Genomic DNA, 15019 nt, shown 5'->3' with positions numbered 1-15019 from the left:
CAGCGACATACATTCACAAAAAAATGTGTTGGGCTCTAAGATGACAAATTCCACCTTATTTTTTAAAGACCACAATACAATAACAAATGGTCTGACAGTGCGAAGATATTTTATTGATTCCATGATGACATCCAGTAAATCTAGGCAATGTTACCGATATTCAGCTAGAAGAGAATCTTGCAGGCGTTGCTACAAGAAAAAAGAAAGACAAACTATTGTTGATATGGAACTGTAATCACACTGCATCATACCATCACATTTGACCAGGTAGCTTCACTACAGGAAAAGCTTTGAACTTCCACCTGTTAACCAGTCTGTCATCGCCATACTTACTTATTTTCTAATGACAGTGTTAAGACTCGTTTTCGGGGACATATAACAAATGTACAAATAATATACATACACAGCATGTTTTCCAATATGTGAACATATATCCATGTTCATGAAATAATCTCTGTATAATATGCATTTCATGAAAATACTTTTAAATACAGCAAAATATTTAGATTGTTTTTTTTTTTCTTTTTTAGGAAAATGTACATAGCTCATCAAAGTGAACTGGAAAAATAACAGTCTTTTTTTTTTAAATTACATTGGGGAAAAACAACTTACATCTTTTTTTTTTAATGAATAAAGCACTCTCATGTATTCAAATCTAAAAAATAAACAGACAATGCAATGTGGTATAATCATCCCTAAATGATTCTCAACACTAAATATCTCTAGAGCTCACTTTTAAGGGAGCTGCACAAAAGTGATGTATGACCATAAATCCTCAGATAAAACTTTTCAAAAGTGGATGTTAGGACTCAAGGAAAGACTATTATTGATATCACAAGATGTTGAATATTACCTCACTGAATTTTTTACATTTTCTCTACCTGTATAAACTGAATGTCTGTCACGCACAATTTTTCATATGCTTGAAAAAATGTACCCTGCTACGTCTGACTCTCAACATGTTGCTCCTCCTGGAGTTGGCTGTGGCTTTCAACCCGCCCATCCGCCATCCCCTTCTCATGAATCACCCCTCCAGACTCTTCCCCTTGTGTCTCCTCCATCATCGTGTCTTCCGCTTCCCCTTCTCCATCGTGGCTGCGGAAGATCAGCTCCCCTTCTTGGATGACCTGTTCAGCTGTGGTTTGCCACGTTGTGCCTGTCTCTCCCTCAGCAGCATTGGTGGTGGTGTACTGGTAGAAGTCTGAATCGGCTTGAAACATGACCAATGCCTGAGCTGTGTGGATGCGTACATGCTGAGCTAGTGAACTGGCGTCCAAGAATTTATCCCCACAGGAATCACAGGCATAAAGGATTTGGGTGTTGGGGTCTGGGAACAGAAGAATTGAAAAAAAAAAAGAAAAAAAAAAGGCAAGCCCTTTACATTTATACAGGTCAGCTCATGTCATGCAGCACTTTCAATATTGTGTGTTTATTTTTATATTATCAAGACTGTTGCTAGTTTCTACAATGAGTATGATGTTTTAAAGGTGTGATTATTCAACTACAGATGTCTGAGTTCATGTTGGGAGGTGCCTGCACTCTCACCTGCTTCATGTACTTTCTCTACTGCTTTAGTAATTTCAGCTTTCAACGCCTCCGTTTCATCTGCTGACACTGAAGCAGCCACTGGTACCACTGTGACACAAATAACACAAGGTAAACAAACACTTTCCACCAGCAAATCGCTCACATCCTCCTGCTTCCTCTTCATTATCAACAGCAATAGAGGATGTAAGGCCCCAGTGGAACATTGACATTTCCCTTAAAACATGAGTCTGCTGCTACTGTCTGACCCGTAAGCTGAGCTACAGCGCTGGCTGCCAGGGCTTCAGTTGCCAGGGTTACAATGTCTTCTGTGGTGACGGTAACTATGTTGATCTCGTTGTCAGAGGTGGATGCCCCAGCACATCCATCAGCCTCCTCGTCTGTACAGCCCCCGCCCACCACCAGCCGCTTCATGCCGGCTTTGCCGCGGTGCACCGTCTTCACATGGGAGCGAAGATTGTCCACCCGATTAAACCCTCGGCCACATTTATCACAGAGGAAAGGTTTCTCCCCTAAAATAGCAAAATTGACAGAATGAAAAATGGCACAAAAGCTGGATGTGGAGCAGCAGTGACGAAGACAGCAAAGTATTTGCTTCTAATTGTATCACCTGTGTGAATGATGATGTGCTTCGAAAGATCTCCCACATTGACAAACGCCTTGTTACACATCTGACACTTGTGGGGACGGACGTTGTCATGATGCCGAATGTGATTGGCCAGTTGACTGGACTGCACAAACCTATGTGGGGGGGGGGGGGGGGGGGGGGATAAGATATGCTGTGAGGTAAAATAAAATGAACTAAATAGTTTACAAGGTTAACTTTTAACCAATGACTAATGCTCTCTGTTCTACAAATTCACATGTAATTTATAGTTCCTTGTGACAAGCAAGCTTGAAAGATGAGGCTTCTATCACAGCAGTTCTAATGTTGCAGGCAGACCTTTTACCACAGCGATCACACACGTAGGGTTTCTCTCCAGTGTGTTGACGGACGTGCGCGATGAGGGAGCTGGCCTGGGTGAAGGCCTTTCCACAGGTCAGACAGACACAAGGCTTCTCTCCTGTAAATCATAAAGTACTGTTAATGTTTTTATCTCTGTGTGGTTTCAGACTAAAAATGAGAGAATGTAGCCTTCATGCTCTGCATTACGGTTGTGAGGGGAGTACCTGTATGGATGCGTTCATGCCGCTGCAGAGCACCGGGGTCACTGAAAGCTCTCTGGCAGTGAACACAGATGTATGGTTTCTCTCCACTGTGGACCCGCAAGTGTCTTTTAAGATTTCCTGCAAAGAAAACACACACACACAGACACACAGATATCTCCACTGACTCAGACAACATGGAGACTAACAAAGACATTGGATTTGTGCTTGCTCAGGATAAAAGTACAATATGAGTCAGATGGGACAGGAATCCCTGTTTTATCATTAGGATCTGTAAATAAGTCTGTCTTCAAGGGGACGCTGTGATGCCACATGTTAATAATGGAGCACTAAGAATTCCCTTCCCTCCCATCAGGCATTTGGCTCAAAGAAACTTGCAAAAGGAGTTCCAGTGAGGATTAAACTGCTTTCTGCAATGATGCTTTTAACACAATTTAAACTGAAATCATGTGACAGCACTGGGATAGAAACTTCTATTTTCATCATGAATTCAAATATGGAATGAAAATCCAAAACTCAGACATTGTCTTCAACCATGAAACAGCAAATCCTCACGTTCGCAATGAATATGTTTTGCAATCATCTAACTGCTTCTGTACCAGAAAGAGGACGATGTGCAATATGTAAATACAGATTAGGTAAGGAAGTGACCCACTGTATTGGAAAGGTTAATCAATACATTGATGCATGTCTTACCTGAAGTGGTGAACTGTTTGCCACACTCCCTGCATTTGAGAGGCCCGTCTGTGATATGGATTTTCAAATGAGCCTTAAGATTTCCCACCTAGACAGAAGGAACATGCCACTGGCAATTAATACTGAATATTATAACCCTACCAATATTATATTTTATGATATTGCTATACCAATTTCATAACAGTCTTGAACCATTACACGATAGTCGAACTGCAGCAGGACAGTCACTGAAAACCACAATAAGACAAGCTAAGTGAAGCAGTTGTTACCTGGTTGAAGCGTTTGTCACAGTGCGGACATTTGTTGCCCTTCTCCGTGTCGTGTGTCTCCAGATGTCTCATCTTGGCAGTGGGGTCAGAGAAGGCTTTCTCGCAGTACTCGCAGTGGTATGGCTTCTCGCCACTGTGCACCAGCTGGTGGCGCTTCAGGTTGCCAGACGTGGTGAAGAGCTTGCCACAAACCTCACAGCTGTACCGTGCTTCACCCGTGTGCCGTTTGCGGTGCAAGTTGAGAAGGCTGATCTGGCGATAGCTCTTTCCGCATGTGGAGCAGCAGTATGGCTTCAGGGGGCTGAGAGGCCACAAAAAGTCATTATCAAAACCAGCATAGACAGCTGCCAGAAACAGAAAACATATAACTCACCTGTGAGTTTTCTCGTGGGCTTTACAGGCTGCTGGGTCAGAAAAAGCCTTGTTGCAGTCTCGACAGGTAAAGGGCTTCTCCCCCGTGTGAATACGCATGTGTCTCTTAAAATTACCAGTGTGGGTGAATTTCTTCCCACAGTCCTAGAAAGAATATGGGAGGACATGAAGACCATGTAGTATGTGAAAGTAAAGTAGAAAAACCATCAATTTGTGGTATGAAATGGCTCAACACACTATCTACTGTTTTGGCTCTTCCTTTCTATGGACAGACTGATACATTTCTTACCTCACATTTGTGTGTTATGGAGCTGTAAGGTTTCGACTCGGATCGGCCGCTGACACATGCTGACAGGGGTTGCCTCTCATCTCTGTCACCGCACGATTCAACATCCTCTGACTGCTGACTGATGTCACCATCTTCCTCTGCAGCCATCGCCTCTTCATCAGCCTCCCCATCAGCCTCCCCATCGTCATTGTCCCCAGAGTCATCCTCCTGTCCTCTGGCCATCCCTGCTGGCTCCACCACCTTCTTCTTCTCAGTTATAGCCCCGGACGTGCCTTCATCATCTGAGTCAATGTCTTTGAGAGCAACATAGAGAAAACTTACACATGCTCGACTCGTAGTTATCGGTAAAAAAAACAATAAATGGCATTACAAATTAACAAAACGTTTATTTGAGAATAATGGACACAGGGATCGGTCAATTCCTCCACTTTTTCTGTCTGCAAATCACTTGCAGGTTATAATATTCAACAGATGTGCACCAATGGAGGACTGATTCAACTGTGCAGACAGCTCACCAGGTGGGAAGTTTCGTCGAGGAGGTCTTCTGATTCTTCTCCCACGTGAGCTCATGTAAGATGAGCTGCTGGCAGATTTGAGGGGCGATTCTGTAAACAAATAAATGTGCAAAATAAAAGGATGAAGAAGTGTTTCCAACATTGTAATGCACCGTGTGATCTGACTTGCTTACTGGGCGTATAGTCAGCATCAGAGGGGTCATCCTGAAACCCAGGCGCATCTTGTGCAGCACTATCCTCCTCTGTTTTCACTGTGATCTTCTTTAGAGAAGATGAAGGTGGTGTGGTTTTGAGAGGTCGTCCTTGACCTGAGGGGGTTGTGGTATTGTTGGGCTGAGAAACAGTCAGTTCTGCTGGAACATTTTCCTGGCTCTCCGTGAACTTGTTGCCTCCTGCGGGGGTCTGAGGGGGACTCTCTTCTGTTTGTAGTGCCACTTCTGTCAGGTCACTCTCCAGTTCCACTTTTTGCTGCATTTCACCTGTTTTTTCATCTTTTTTTTTTATAATAAAGAAGAGCAAAAGAATCCAAATAATGTAAACAGGTGCTTGATTTAAGACTCGCTGTAGAATGTATTGAACTACTAACCAGATTCAGCATTTGTATGATTAGAAAAAGAACTATGAATAGAAGTCAATATTGGTTGATGCTGGAATATTTAGTCCAAAAATATATGAAGACTGGACTCACCTACAGCAAAATCCAGAGTAATGAGGGACGGAGGAGGACTGGCCATTGAGTGGTACGCAGAGCAAGCACTGACAATCTCTTGCATCTGTAGAAAGTTGGCAACAGCCAGCACATCCTCTATGTTCTGAGGACTTAAACTTAGCTTGGCTGTGTACATAAACTCCAGAATCTGACCCAAACCTGCAACAAGAACCAGCAGATCAAAAGGACTGATTAGACAACAGGATGATAGGCTTCATCTATTACTATTATCAAAATTTGAGAGCTTGTAATTAAAGTTAGAACCCGCCTGAAGCATTACTGATGTCCAAATGCACCACATCTTTCTGGTCAAGGAAGAGTGTGCGGAAGTAGACACTGCAGGCGGCCAGCACAGCTTTATGGGCCTTGAAGTCCACTCCGTCTACAACAAATGTGCAGTCACACAGCAGGCCCTGCTTGCGCTGGCGGTTTAGCTGCTCTAGGACCTTCCCACTATGCCAAGGGAACTCCATGGTCCTGATGGCTACTGGGAGGCTGCCACAGTCTCTGAGAGAGAGAGAGAGAGAGAGAGAGAGAGAGAGAGAGAGAGAGAGAGAGAGAGCAAGCAAAGATCATGTTTCATCAGACAGGTCATTAATAAATGCTGTCGATAAATATGTAACATTGATATATGACAGCATTATCTGTGCAAAAAAACGCATGTAATTCCCTGCACTACACAGTTAAAGCAACCCATATTCACACTATTCCTATAAGAAAGTGATTAGTAGAAGCCTAGCTGACCACTTTCAAACAAGCCAGACGTTAAAAGATGAATCTTATTGTCTAATGTCTATTGGTTGAAAAAATGTCTTAAATATATACATATACATTTATCTTACTTAATGCCAATTTAGACAATATAGTAGAAAGTGTATTTGTACAGTTGCGTCTGCTTTCATAAGTAAATGTCCCTGTTATCACCAGGAAATACAGGATCACAACAATAAATATGTTGCTTATACACAACGTTCACTAAATAATGTAACGTTAGCTGACAGTGACGAAACTGCCCAAAGTGACACAATAATAAAGCTTAAACTGAGGTGCTTAAGACCACAAAAAAACCCACACCGAAATATGTTTTTTGGACACCAACACAAACGGCTTGGTTTGACAGTGCCATACATCGATTACAATTCCTCTATCCTCGTAGCTTTGTTATCAGGGATTAATTTAGCGTGCCTTAACATGCATGTAGTGAAGGAACAAAATGGCGGAGCGAGGAGGCAGACCCGTCCCTGTTCCCTGTTGTTTCCTTGGCTAGCTCGCTTAGAACGCTCGGTGGAAGAGCCGTGATAGCAAAGTACAGCTCCCGTATTACCTGTTCGCGGTCCTTTCTTCACTGTGGCTTCAAATTACCGGACAAGGTGGAGTTACGGAGGGTTTGATTCAGTCAGAGAAAACAGACCCAATCGAGTTTTTCGGTGATCGATCCTTCCCCGCTGATTCTGTCCACCGCCATCTTCTTCTCGCTGATCGATTGATATGGACCGGCCGGATGTGTCACAGGAGCTGTGCACGCGCCCTGTGAATACGTCTAAATAATGCTGTAATAATGATGACCACGCGGTGGTGCTCGAGCTCTGTTTCGTAGTGTAAAGAGATTTCCTGGATTGACTGGACCCCCCCCCCCCCCAAAAAAAAACAAAACAAAAAACAAAACTCATTTATGGAGCATCGGAGTGGCCAGAATGAGAAAAGAAATTATTATTGAGAGGCCTAAAATGAATGTGTTACCTTAATTTAAATATTGGGAGGGGATGAGGTAGATTTTATTTTATTTGTTTCTTAAAGTTATATCATGTGGTCACAAACTATTTCAATGTAGGGACCAATTTTTATTTTGTAGCCCCAAAATAACCAGATTGAGGAAACAGGTTATATGTTATGGCCACAAAAAAAAAAACAACTAAATTGAGGGGACAAGTTGTATCATGTAGCCTCAAAATAAATAAATATATTTTTTCTCACTATGCTTAAAATAAACCAGAAAATTTTTCCATGACTACTCGGTGGACTTAAAAAGTTCAAGGCCACTTACAGTACATGGTTAATGTGCTTCTTTAGGTCCTTGTCCAGGAGAAGCACACCTCAGTAAAACTCCAACACAGTAAGGAAAAGTCTACCTGTTTGACATTAGAAAGGCACCTATGAAATTTCTCATGACAAAAGGACAAATGATTCCGCACACAAAAGGGTGAATAGAAGCATCTAGAATGGTCCGCTCAGTAATAGTAAATATGACCATATTCATAATGAGACAAGTTTGTTTCGTCTTTATCACTTTTTACACATCTTTGGGCCAGATATTTGTCTAATCCTTATCTTTGTCTGATAGGATGAGTGTCGGGCCAGTCTTACCGTTGTGTTTGTCTTATCAACACAACTGCAACAATAAGTGACAAGCAGAGACAAATATAGAATTTCAGAAATATTGGCTTTGAACTTTACACAAAAACACCTCTTATGTGCACAAATGTGGTATAACATGAGATACTTCCAGCATTTTTCAGTAGATCACATATATTTTCATACAGGGTAATTCACTGGTCGGTCAAAGAAATTCAAGGTTGACTTTGCATCAATGTCAGTGAAAACATACATATTTTGGCAGGTCACAGTCCCACCCCGAAATTTCCTTTTCCTTAAAGTAAGGCTATATGTGAGAGGGTTCAAAAGCAGTCACGTACTCGTATTTTTTTTTGGTCTAAAAGTAGTTACATACACTGTAAGTACTTGATAAAATACTCACAATACATTTCAAGAGCATCAACTCGAACTGTCCATATCTACCTCATGGACCTTGTCCAACAATCTCGCCTTGGCTGAAATGGTAGGCGATGAATTTGGATTTAACTGCTAACATGTCCAGCCATTTGTTCATCAAAATACTGAGTACATATCCATCCACTGATTTTTTTCCACTTTGATTTTACTTGCTGCAGCTTGAACAAACACACTTTACCTCGGTAAATGTCCATCAAATTGTTTATTTTAAAGCAGGAGAACTTTATTCACAGAAATAATATCATACAATAAATTACTATGAATTAGGAACTGCTCATTTGAGGAGTGTGTTTAGTTCATGAGACATGTTAGAGGGCTGGATTAAAATCAATGTGAGTGCCCTTGTGAAGTGTTATACAGGTGGAGACTATGTCTGCTGTGTAAGGTGAGTTAGCTCAGAATATAAATGAGCAGCAGGTATTCAGTCAAACACCAGGGATTTTTTTTTTATAGAGCACAACACCAACCCTTGCACTCTTTTGCATGTTAATATCGAATGGTGTCAGTGAGGACAGGAAATAGGAGAAGAAGCGCAACAACACACAAGAAGTAGGAAATTTGCGATGAGCAAGTCGATCCCTCTCTAGATCTTGATTTCAGTGCGGAAGGTCTGTGCATGCTCAAGTTTTGCTGGTTGTCGCCGTGCTCGGACTGTTAGGGTTCCCTCTGATCCCAGTGATGATGTCACTGAGGTGGGGTCCACGTCCTCGGGTAGCTGGCATTTATGGGTGAATGTGTTCATCACTGATCCATCCTGGGCCAACTGTCAAGGACAGGAGTATTTGGGATGTCATAGTGATTTGACTGAAAGCAGGTTGTGATTTTACTGTTCACATTTAGATGCCTATTGAGGCCACAGACCCCTCTTCAACATATTAGTCCCACAATCCCATCACAGGAGTCCTGTAACCATTTTAAATCTAAGGGAAGGCTGCCCACCTTTTCTGCACGAACTTCAATCTGGTTGTTGGACGTGGTGACGATAACATCTTCAGGGGAGAAGTCTCGGACATCCACCGTGAACTGGTAGGAATCCCCGAGAGTCTTGATATTTCCACCTCCACCTGAAAATAAAACAAGAAGAGAAACAATGTACCTGTTTAAGTCCTCCTGATTTCCCAAGTCTTCTCAGCCTGCACGCACAAGATTTTTCATCAGGCAACTATTAAAGCCTCTCTCTTCTGCACTTCAGGATTTGCAACCCCGATTACTTAACTAAAAGATATAGACACCCAGGTGTAAGAACAGGTGCATTGTGAGTTACCTAGTAGAGTTACCCAGGAGTTGCCTAATCTGTTAAATATGGTTAAATGGTGGAAACAACCTCACCCCATGTCCATGGGACCTGTCAGTGAATGCTGAACACAGAGTCAGCACTGTTGAAACCGTCTGCTCTGGGCCTCCCAGTACTGTGTCTAACAGTGCCAGCATTAATTTTAGGGGTGCTAGCCTAGCCATTGTGGAGGAAGAAGGGGTACACAGATGGTGGTTACATGTTCCAGGTTCCTGGCTGATGATTCCTCACCTGTCTGTAATCTCAACAACAAATCTGATTCCAAACTCTCTGAAAAGGATAAACTGCGGATGAAATTATTTTGTGCGCATATTTGATTTTCCCATGTGAGTGAACCTTCAAATAATGAAGTCTTGGCTGTTGTCTGCACTGGTCTGGTTAGCATTAGGTGTATTTTTAAGAATAAGCAGGCTGTAATGAAATTGGTCTGGAAGGAATTCTCTGTCCAGACCCTGCTTTTAACTGCAGTGTCCCTCAGGGCTCAGTCCTGGGGTCCATGCTGTTCTCACTCCACACTAATTCCTTGGCCATGTGATCTCTTTCACTAGTTTTCCTATCACTGCTATACTAACAACATTCAACAGCATCTGAAAAATTAAACCATTCAACCATACAGAAAGGATGTTGCACAACTACTCCTGCTACTTGTCATCTGCTGCCTAGACAACATTCCACTGGCCAGGATACCTGCCTCTCATCAGGCCTTCACACAACGCTAATGACTGTCTGGAGTTCCACCATCCAACATTCTCTCACATTACTGTCTTCTTCTAGTCACTTTACTGGCTCCGCTCTGCACACATCAGATTCAAGACCCTGTTACTACCCATCGGGCATCCCTTCTATGTCTGCATTCTATGGTCATGCTCCAAACTCACCAGGCTCCCTTTGCTCCTTCTCCCTCCCAGCTGGCTTCACCCTTTTTTTCACTATGAGGGATCAGAAGTTGCTCATTCCCATTGCAACTCTTCTCAGCCCCAGCAGCACAATGTGGGGTATCAATTCCCTCTTCAGTCAGAGAAAGCAATCACTGCACATCACAATCACATTTTCAGTTTAAACCCATCATGAACTTGTGACTTGTGTGGGAGAAACCTTGAGCTGTGCTAGGGATTACTGTTGCAAGCTGTGACTGATGATACACAGTTAGTAAGAGATTATTAAATGGAATGTAACATTCTAAATATTCTCAAGTGGTATAGGTAGACCAGGTTTGACCAGAAAACTCATCAGACGTAGATGCATTATGGTGATTAAATCACAACAGTATATAGATATGAGTTTATATATATACAGACATATAACAGACATTACAGTACAATGGAAATGCACGTGAAGTTATAATTTTTAGTTTTTAGATTATGGCTAAGAGTAATGTTAAATGTAATAAGTCATACTACCAACCCTTGCCTCTGTTTTTTTATAACTTTTTTTTTCTAATGACAAATATGCGTGGCTTTCATTTGCTTGTGTATTTGTGCATACTTTAATAAATACAAACTCATTGTTGCTGTTATTATTTCAGAATCTGCAGAAATTCAAGCACAAAGTTCTTATAACGAATGTGTGATGGACAACAATGTCCTCTATCCCCCCAGGTGACACGGAGCATTTGAGTCCACTGTGAACTGAGGTCCAAAGTTTGCTCTCCTCCAACTCTATAAAAATGGTTGTCTCTCTACTGGCTAAATATAGCCCCATTGTTTGTGCTGGCGCTGGGCAGGTAGTGAACAGAGCCTTTTGCTGAAAACATTTTTCTGATGATGAAATCTAAGTCTAAAGTTTAGGAGGTAGGATCATTGTCACGTGATCGTCAATAAAACATGACAAAATGTAATGATTTGGGGAAATTGCCAAAACAGTACCCAGCAGATGAACAAATAACACTGAAATGCACTCTGATGAGTTGCATGGTCAGTGACAACTGTCGCGCCGCTGTGATTCTGACCTCACTGATGAACTATGTGGAAATGTTGAGCTCACACACACTGCCAAAATGGACGTGGGTGATATATCTATGACTTAACATATGCAGGTTTGTTAGATTATGTGACATCATTCCCAGTGTGTGTGTGTGTACACACACACACGTCACCAGGCAACCATCTGGTCATTCCTTATGCGCCCGTCATCCCAGATACTCAGTTTGTGAAGTCACACTGCTGGCAAGCGGTCCAGCATTCCCCAGTTTGTGTGTGTGCCTTGTTATGTACCCACCCTGAGGATTCTGTGCACCTATGGGAGACCAACCATGGTTCCAAAACACTGTCCCTGTCACATGGAGTGCATGAGCACTGAGTCCGTTTAAAGTCCACACGCTTTACGCTCACATGTCTGATGTGCACAGACAGTAAATCGATACACAGCAGCTCATGACATCTCCACACAGTACTGAGCTCGAGGGGGAAAACTCTATGGGCTTAAATGTGGATTTTTAACATAAATGCCAGAGAAATCTAGACGACCAGCATCCAACAGTCCCTTGATCTTTAAAAAAACAACTGCAACTCTTGTTTTCCTCTGATCTGTTTTGGACAGTCAGTCCATCAAAAGCAGCATGACCTCACTCTTGAAGCACATTTACCCATACTGCCTGAGCCCCTATGCTAAAAACACACTCTCCTGCCTGTTGTCTCTGTCCCCTGAACTGTCACCTTGGACATGTTTAAACTCCTCTTCTTGGAGAACAACCCTCTATAAACAAGTAGCCTCACTGTTAAATCTGTTTCTTCAACCTGTCATTACTATCAAGTTTATTGCTCCTATTCTGTATACTTTTTTTTATTTTTTAAAGGCATGGAATTGCTTTGAACTTACTGGAAAACCCCAAGGTGTCGCTCCCAGGCCTCATGAAGGAGCCAAAGTCCTCAGCGAACATCCCACGGCTCTTCTCCATGTACGGGTTACTAGAGGAGGAGGATGAGGATGAAGTCTGGTGGAAACTGCGCTCCGATCGATAGGCAGAAGAGTTGCTCACACTCATGGATGGCAGAGATTGCTGGGTGAGGCAGAGGAGGAGAGCAAAGGGAGAGAGGAGGGAGGCGGAGGGAGTTGGTTCTTCTTGAGGCTGTACTGGGAGTTTTCCAGAGGCTTCAGTGTAAGAGAGAACACGTACACACACACACGGACACACACACACACAGACACAGCTTTTTGGCGCTTGTATTTTCTTTCTATTTGGTCACTCCTCCACTGTGTTAGATGATATCACTTTTGTCCTCTGGCAGCCGCTCACTTATGACACTTATATACTGTATGTTCCCCATGTGAGGTTGGGAGGTGGGCACGTGTGTTACAGCACATTGCGGAAGAGTAACAGTGCTCTATATTTATCATGAGACGCACAGAGTGATGCAGAGAGGGGTCTGTGGTTGGAAAAGTTTTGGGCACTGAAGGGCTCGAGGTTAAGTGTGTGTGCAGGGGTTTGATACCGAGTGGTAGAGAGGGATGGGGGGGGTGTGCAACAGTTGTCATTATTGGCACACCATCCCTAAAATAGCTTTCCTCTCCGTGATCCATCACCCCCATCTTTCTTTTTCATAACATTTAACGCATTTGACCCAAAACTTGATTCTATGGAATTAAATGAGGCAATGTTTTCACAACATGGATATCATATTTTGGGACATTAGAGATTTCCTGCTAAAAATCCCACTTCAAGTTATGGTTACAGATTTAATCTGAAATCACTACACAAACAAAATTAAGACCGAATAATTAACTAGGAAATGTTGTTGTCTCCTCCTGAGCTGGAGGGGAAAAATGGTAAAAGGGCACTTGCCTCTTATCTCTGAGGATAAGTTAAGAGCAAGACAAAGATGGAAAGAATGTGCTTGAAAACAAAGCTGTCAGCAGGAGTGGGGCTTAGTAGTGACATTGCTTTGTGGCTATTAATATCTGCTGAGTGCACAACTCATCTTGATAAGAAAACATTTCTCCAGTTCATTAAGTATCACTGCCAGCTAATTCATTAAATCTATACCTGGATTTTGTTTGTACCTCTTTTTCATGACATGACTTGAGAGAAAGTAACTTTTCCTTCACACGTTTTCTGAACCTGCAACACGCATGCTATGAATATCAAATATCTGGCATCATAGTCACCCTGACATTCAAATTCACCCAAGTGCAGTCTTTGACTAAAATGTCTGCCATCTTTTGTTCTGAAGCTGTGTATGAAAGGTTACCCAGCTTTACTAATGACAATGTGCTTCCAGTCTTATCAGTACGGCACTCAAAGCTCCCTGCTGAAAGTCTAAATCCAGCCCAGCAACACACCGCCTCCCCGCCTGCCAGAGAGCCCACAGAGCCTCCTCCTCCCATCCCTGGTAACAGCAGTAATACGGTTGGTCACAGTGTGTCTTTAGTCACATGTATATATGGACCCAGCAGAGTGCCCTGCACCTCCAGTTATTGGATTTATTGTTATTTTGTTTTGGTATTTAAAAATAATTTTTAAAAAAAGTTTCATTGGAGCACAAAATATGCTCCACAACTTGTTACTCATTTTTGAGTGAGTGGATGAATGAAAGAGTTGGACTGAGATGCAGCCACAGCAGAGAGATACTGAGATAAAGGAGAGATGAACAAACAGAGGAAGACGGGAGGAGGTGTTGGAAAATCCAGGGAACACTGATGTTAGATCCTGGTACATTTCTGTGACCATGTAGTCAACAAAGACAAACCTGCATGGATACAGGCTGAAATAACGAGGTACAAAAGTCAATTCTGGAAGAAGAAATAAGCGCTCTGCCTTTGAACTTTGCATGTTGATTTTGTCTGACACAAACACTGTCAGGCGACTTGTTCAAATATGGAAAAAATGAAGAAGAAAAAAAAACCACTCCAGTCCACTTGCTGGACATAAACAAAGATAAACCAAAAACATTTTGGGGGTCAAAGGTTAAGGTCACAGGCCCATCCCACACTCATGAACTTGATATCTTAGGAATGCCTGGAGGAAATCTCATCAGGTCCGGTACAAATGTCCACAACAAGTGATTATTTATTTCATTTAAGGTGCAGGTTGTCTTGTAAGATACTGCGTTTGGACATGTCAGGGTTAAAAAAAATCGATAAACTGTTGAGAGTTGCCTGTAGTCTAAAGCCTACTTGGTAAAATGAAATACAGATTTTATTTTAAAACACTCACTGAAGAGGTGTACAACTACTTTGTTGTATTTCTAGTTTGTCAAAAGTACAAAGAGCAAAGATGTGAGAATTAACTGCAGAAAGCGAACTCAGGCCCGTGTAAAAAAAACAAACAAAAAAAACAGCTGTGTGACAGCAATGCATAACATTTCAAATCAAAATGAATAATAAATAATTCCTTATAATAATTTCAGGGAGCAACAAGGAACATTCAGGAATGAT

The 15019-nt window shown here is 42.2% G+C and overlaps 2 protein-coding genes across 3 annotated transcripts; both read right to left on the bottom strand.

The window, feature by feature from the left end:
• Positions 1–100: 100 nt before the first annotated feature.
• On the bottom strand, positions 101–7178 carry zbtb17 (zinc finger and BTB domain containing 17). 2 transcript variants are annotated; one of them, XM_086212758.1, is made up of 15 exons: positions 6887–7178; positions 5831–6069; positions 5542–5721; positions 5027–5344; positions 4854–4943; positions 4339–4631; positions 4051–4193; positions 3678–3978; positions 3409–3496; positions 2716–2832; positions 2489–2609; positions 2156–2286; positions 1794–2057; positions 1546–1635; positions 101–1327 (listed from the first exon to the last, which is right to left on the bottom strand). In XM_086212758.1, exons 2-15 carry the CDS (start codon positions 6033–6035, stop codon positions 942–944), a joined length of 2727 nt encoding a protein of 908 aa, XP_086068884.1. In that variant the 5' UTR covers positions 6036–6069; positions 6887–7178; the 3' UTR covers positions 101–941. The 2 variants fall into 2 exon arrangements, with proteins under 2 accessions (XP_086068884.1, XP_086068885.1); XM_086212759.1 differs by lacking the exon at positions 6887–7178 and adding an exon at positions 6447–6477.
• A 927-nt stretch (positions 7179–8105) lies between these two features.
• Positions 8106–12853, bottom strand: hspb7 (heat shock protein family B (small) member 7). The gene is made up of 3 exons (XM_086212757.1): positions 12464–12853; positions 9292–9416; positions 8106–9115 (listed from the first exon to the last, which is right to left on the bottom strand). The coding sequence occupies exons 1-3, from the start codon at positions 12627–12629 to the stop codon at positions 8936–8938; spliced, it is 471 nt and encodes a 156-aa protein (XP_086068883.1). The 5' UTR covers positions 12630–12853; the 3' UTR covers positions 8106–8935.
• Positions 12854–15019: the final 2166 nt, after the last annotated feature.

This window comes from Aulostomus chinensis, chromosome 9, assembly GCF_037954235.1.
Source record: "Aulostomus chinensis isolate RoL2024-O1b breed Wild chromosome 9, RoL_Achi_v1.0, whole genome shotgun sequence".
Classification (NCBI taxonomy): domain Eukaryota; kingdom Metazoa; phylum Chordata; class Actinopteri; order Syngnathiformes; family Aulostomidae; genus Aulostomus; species Aulostomus chinensis.
The sequence above is the reverse complement of the archived record's forward strand: the minus strand, read 5'-3'. Positions and strand labels throughout refer to the sequence as shown.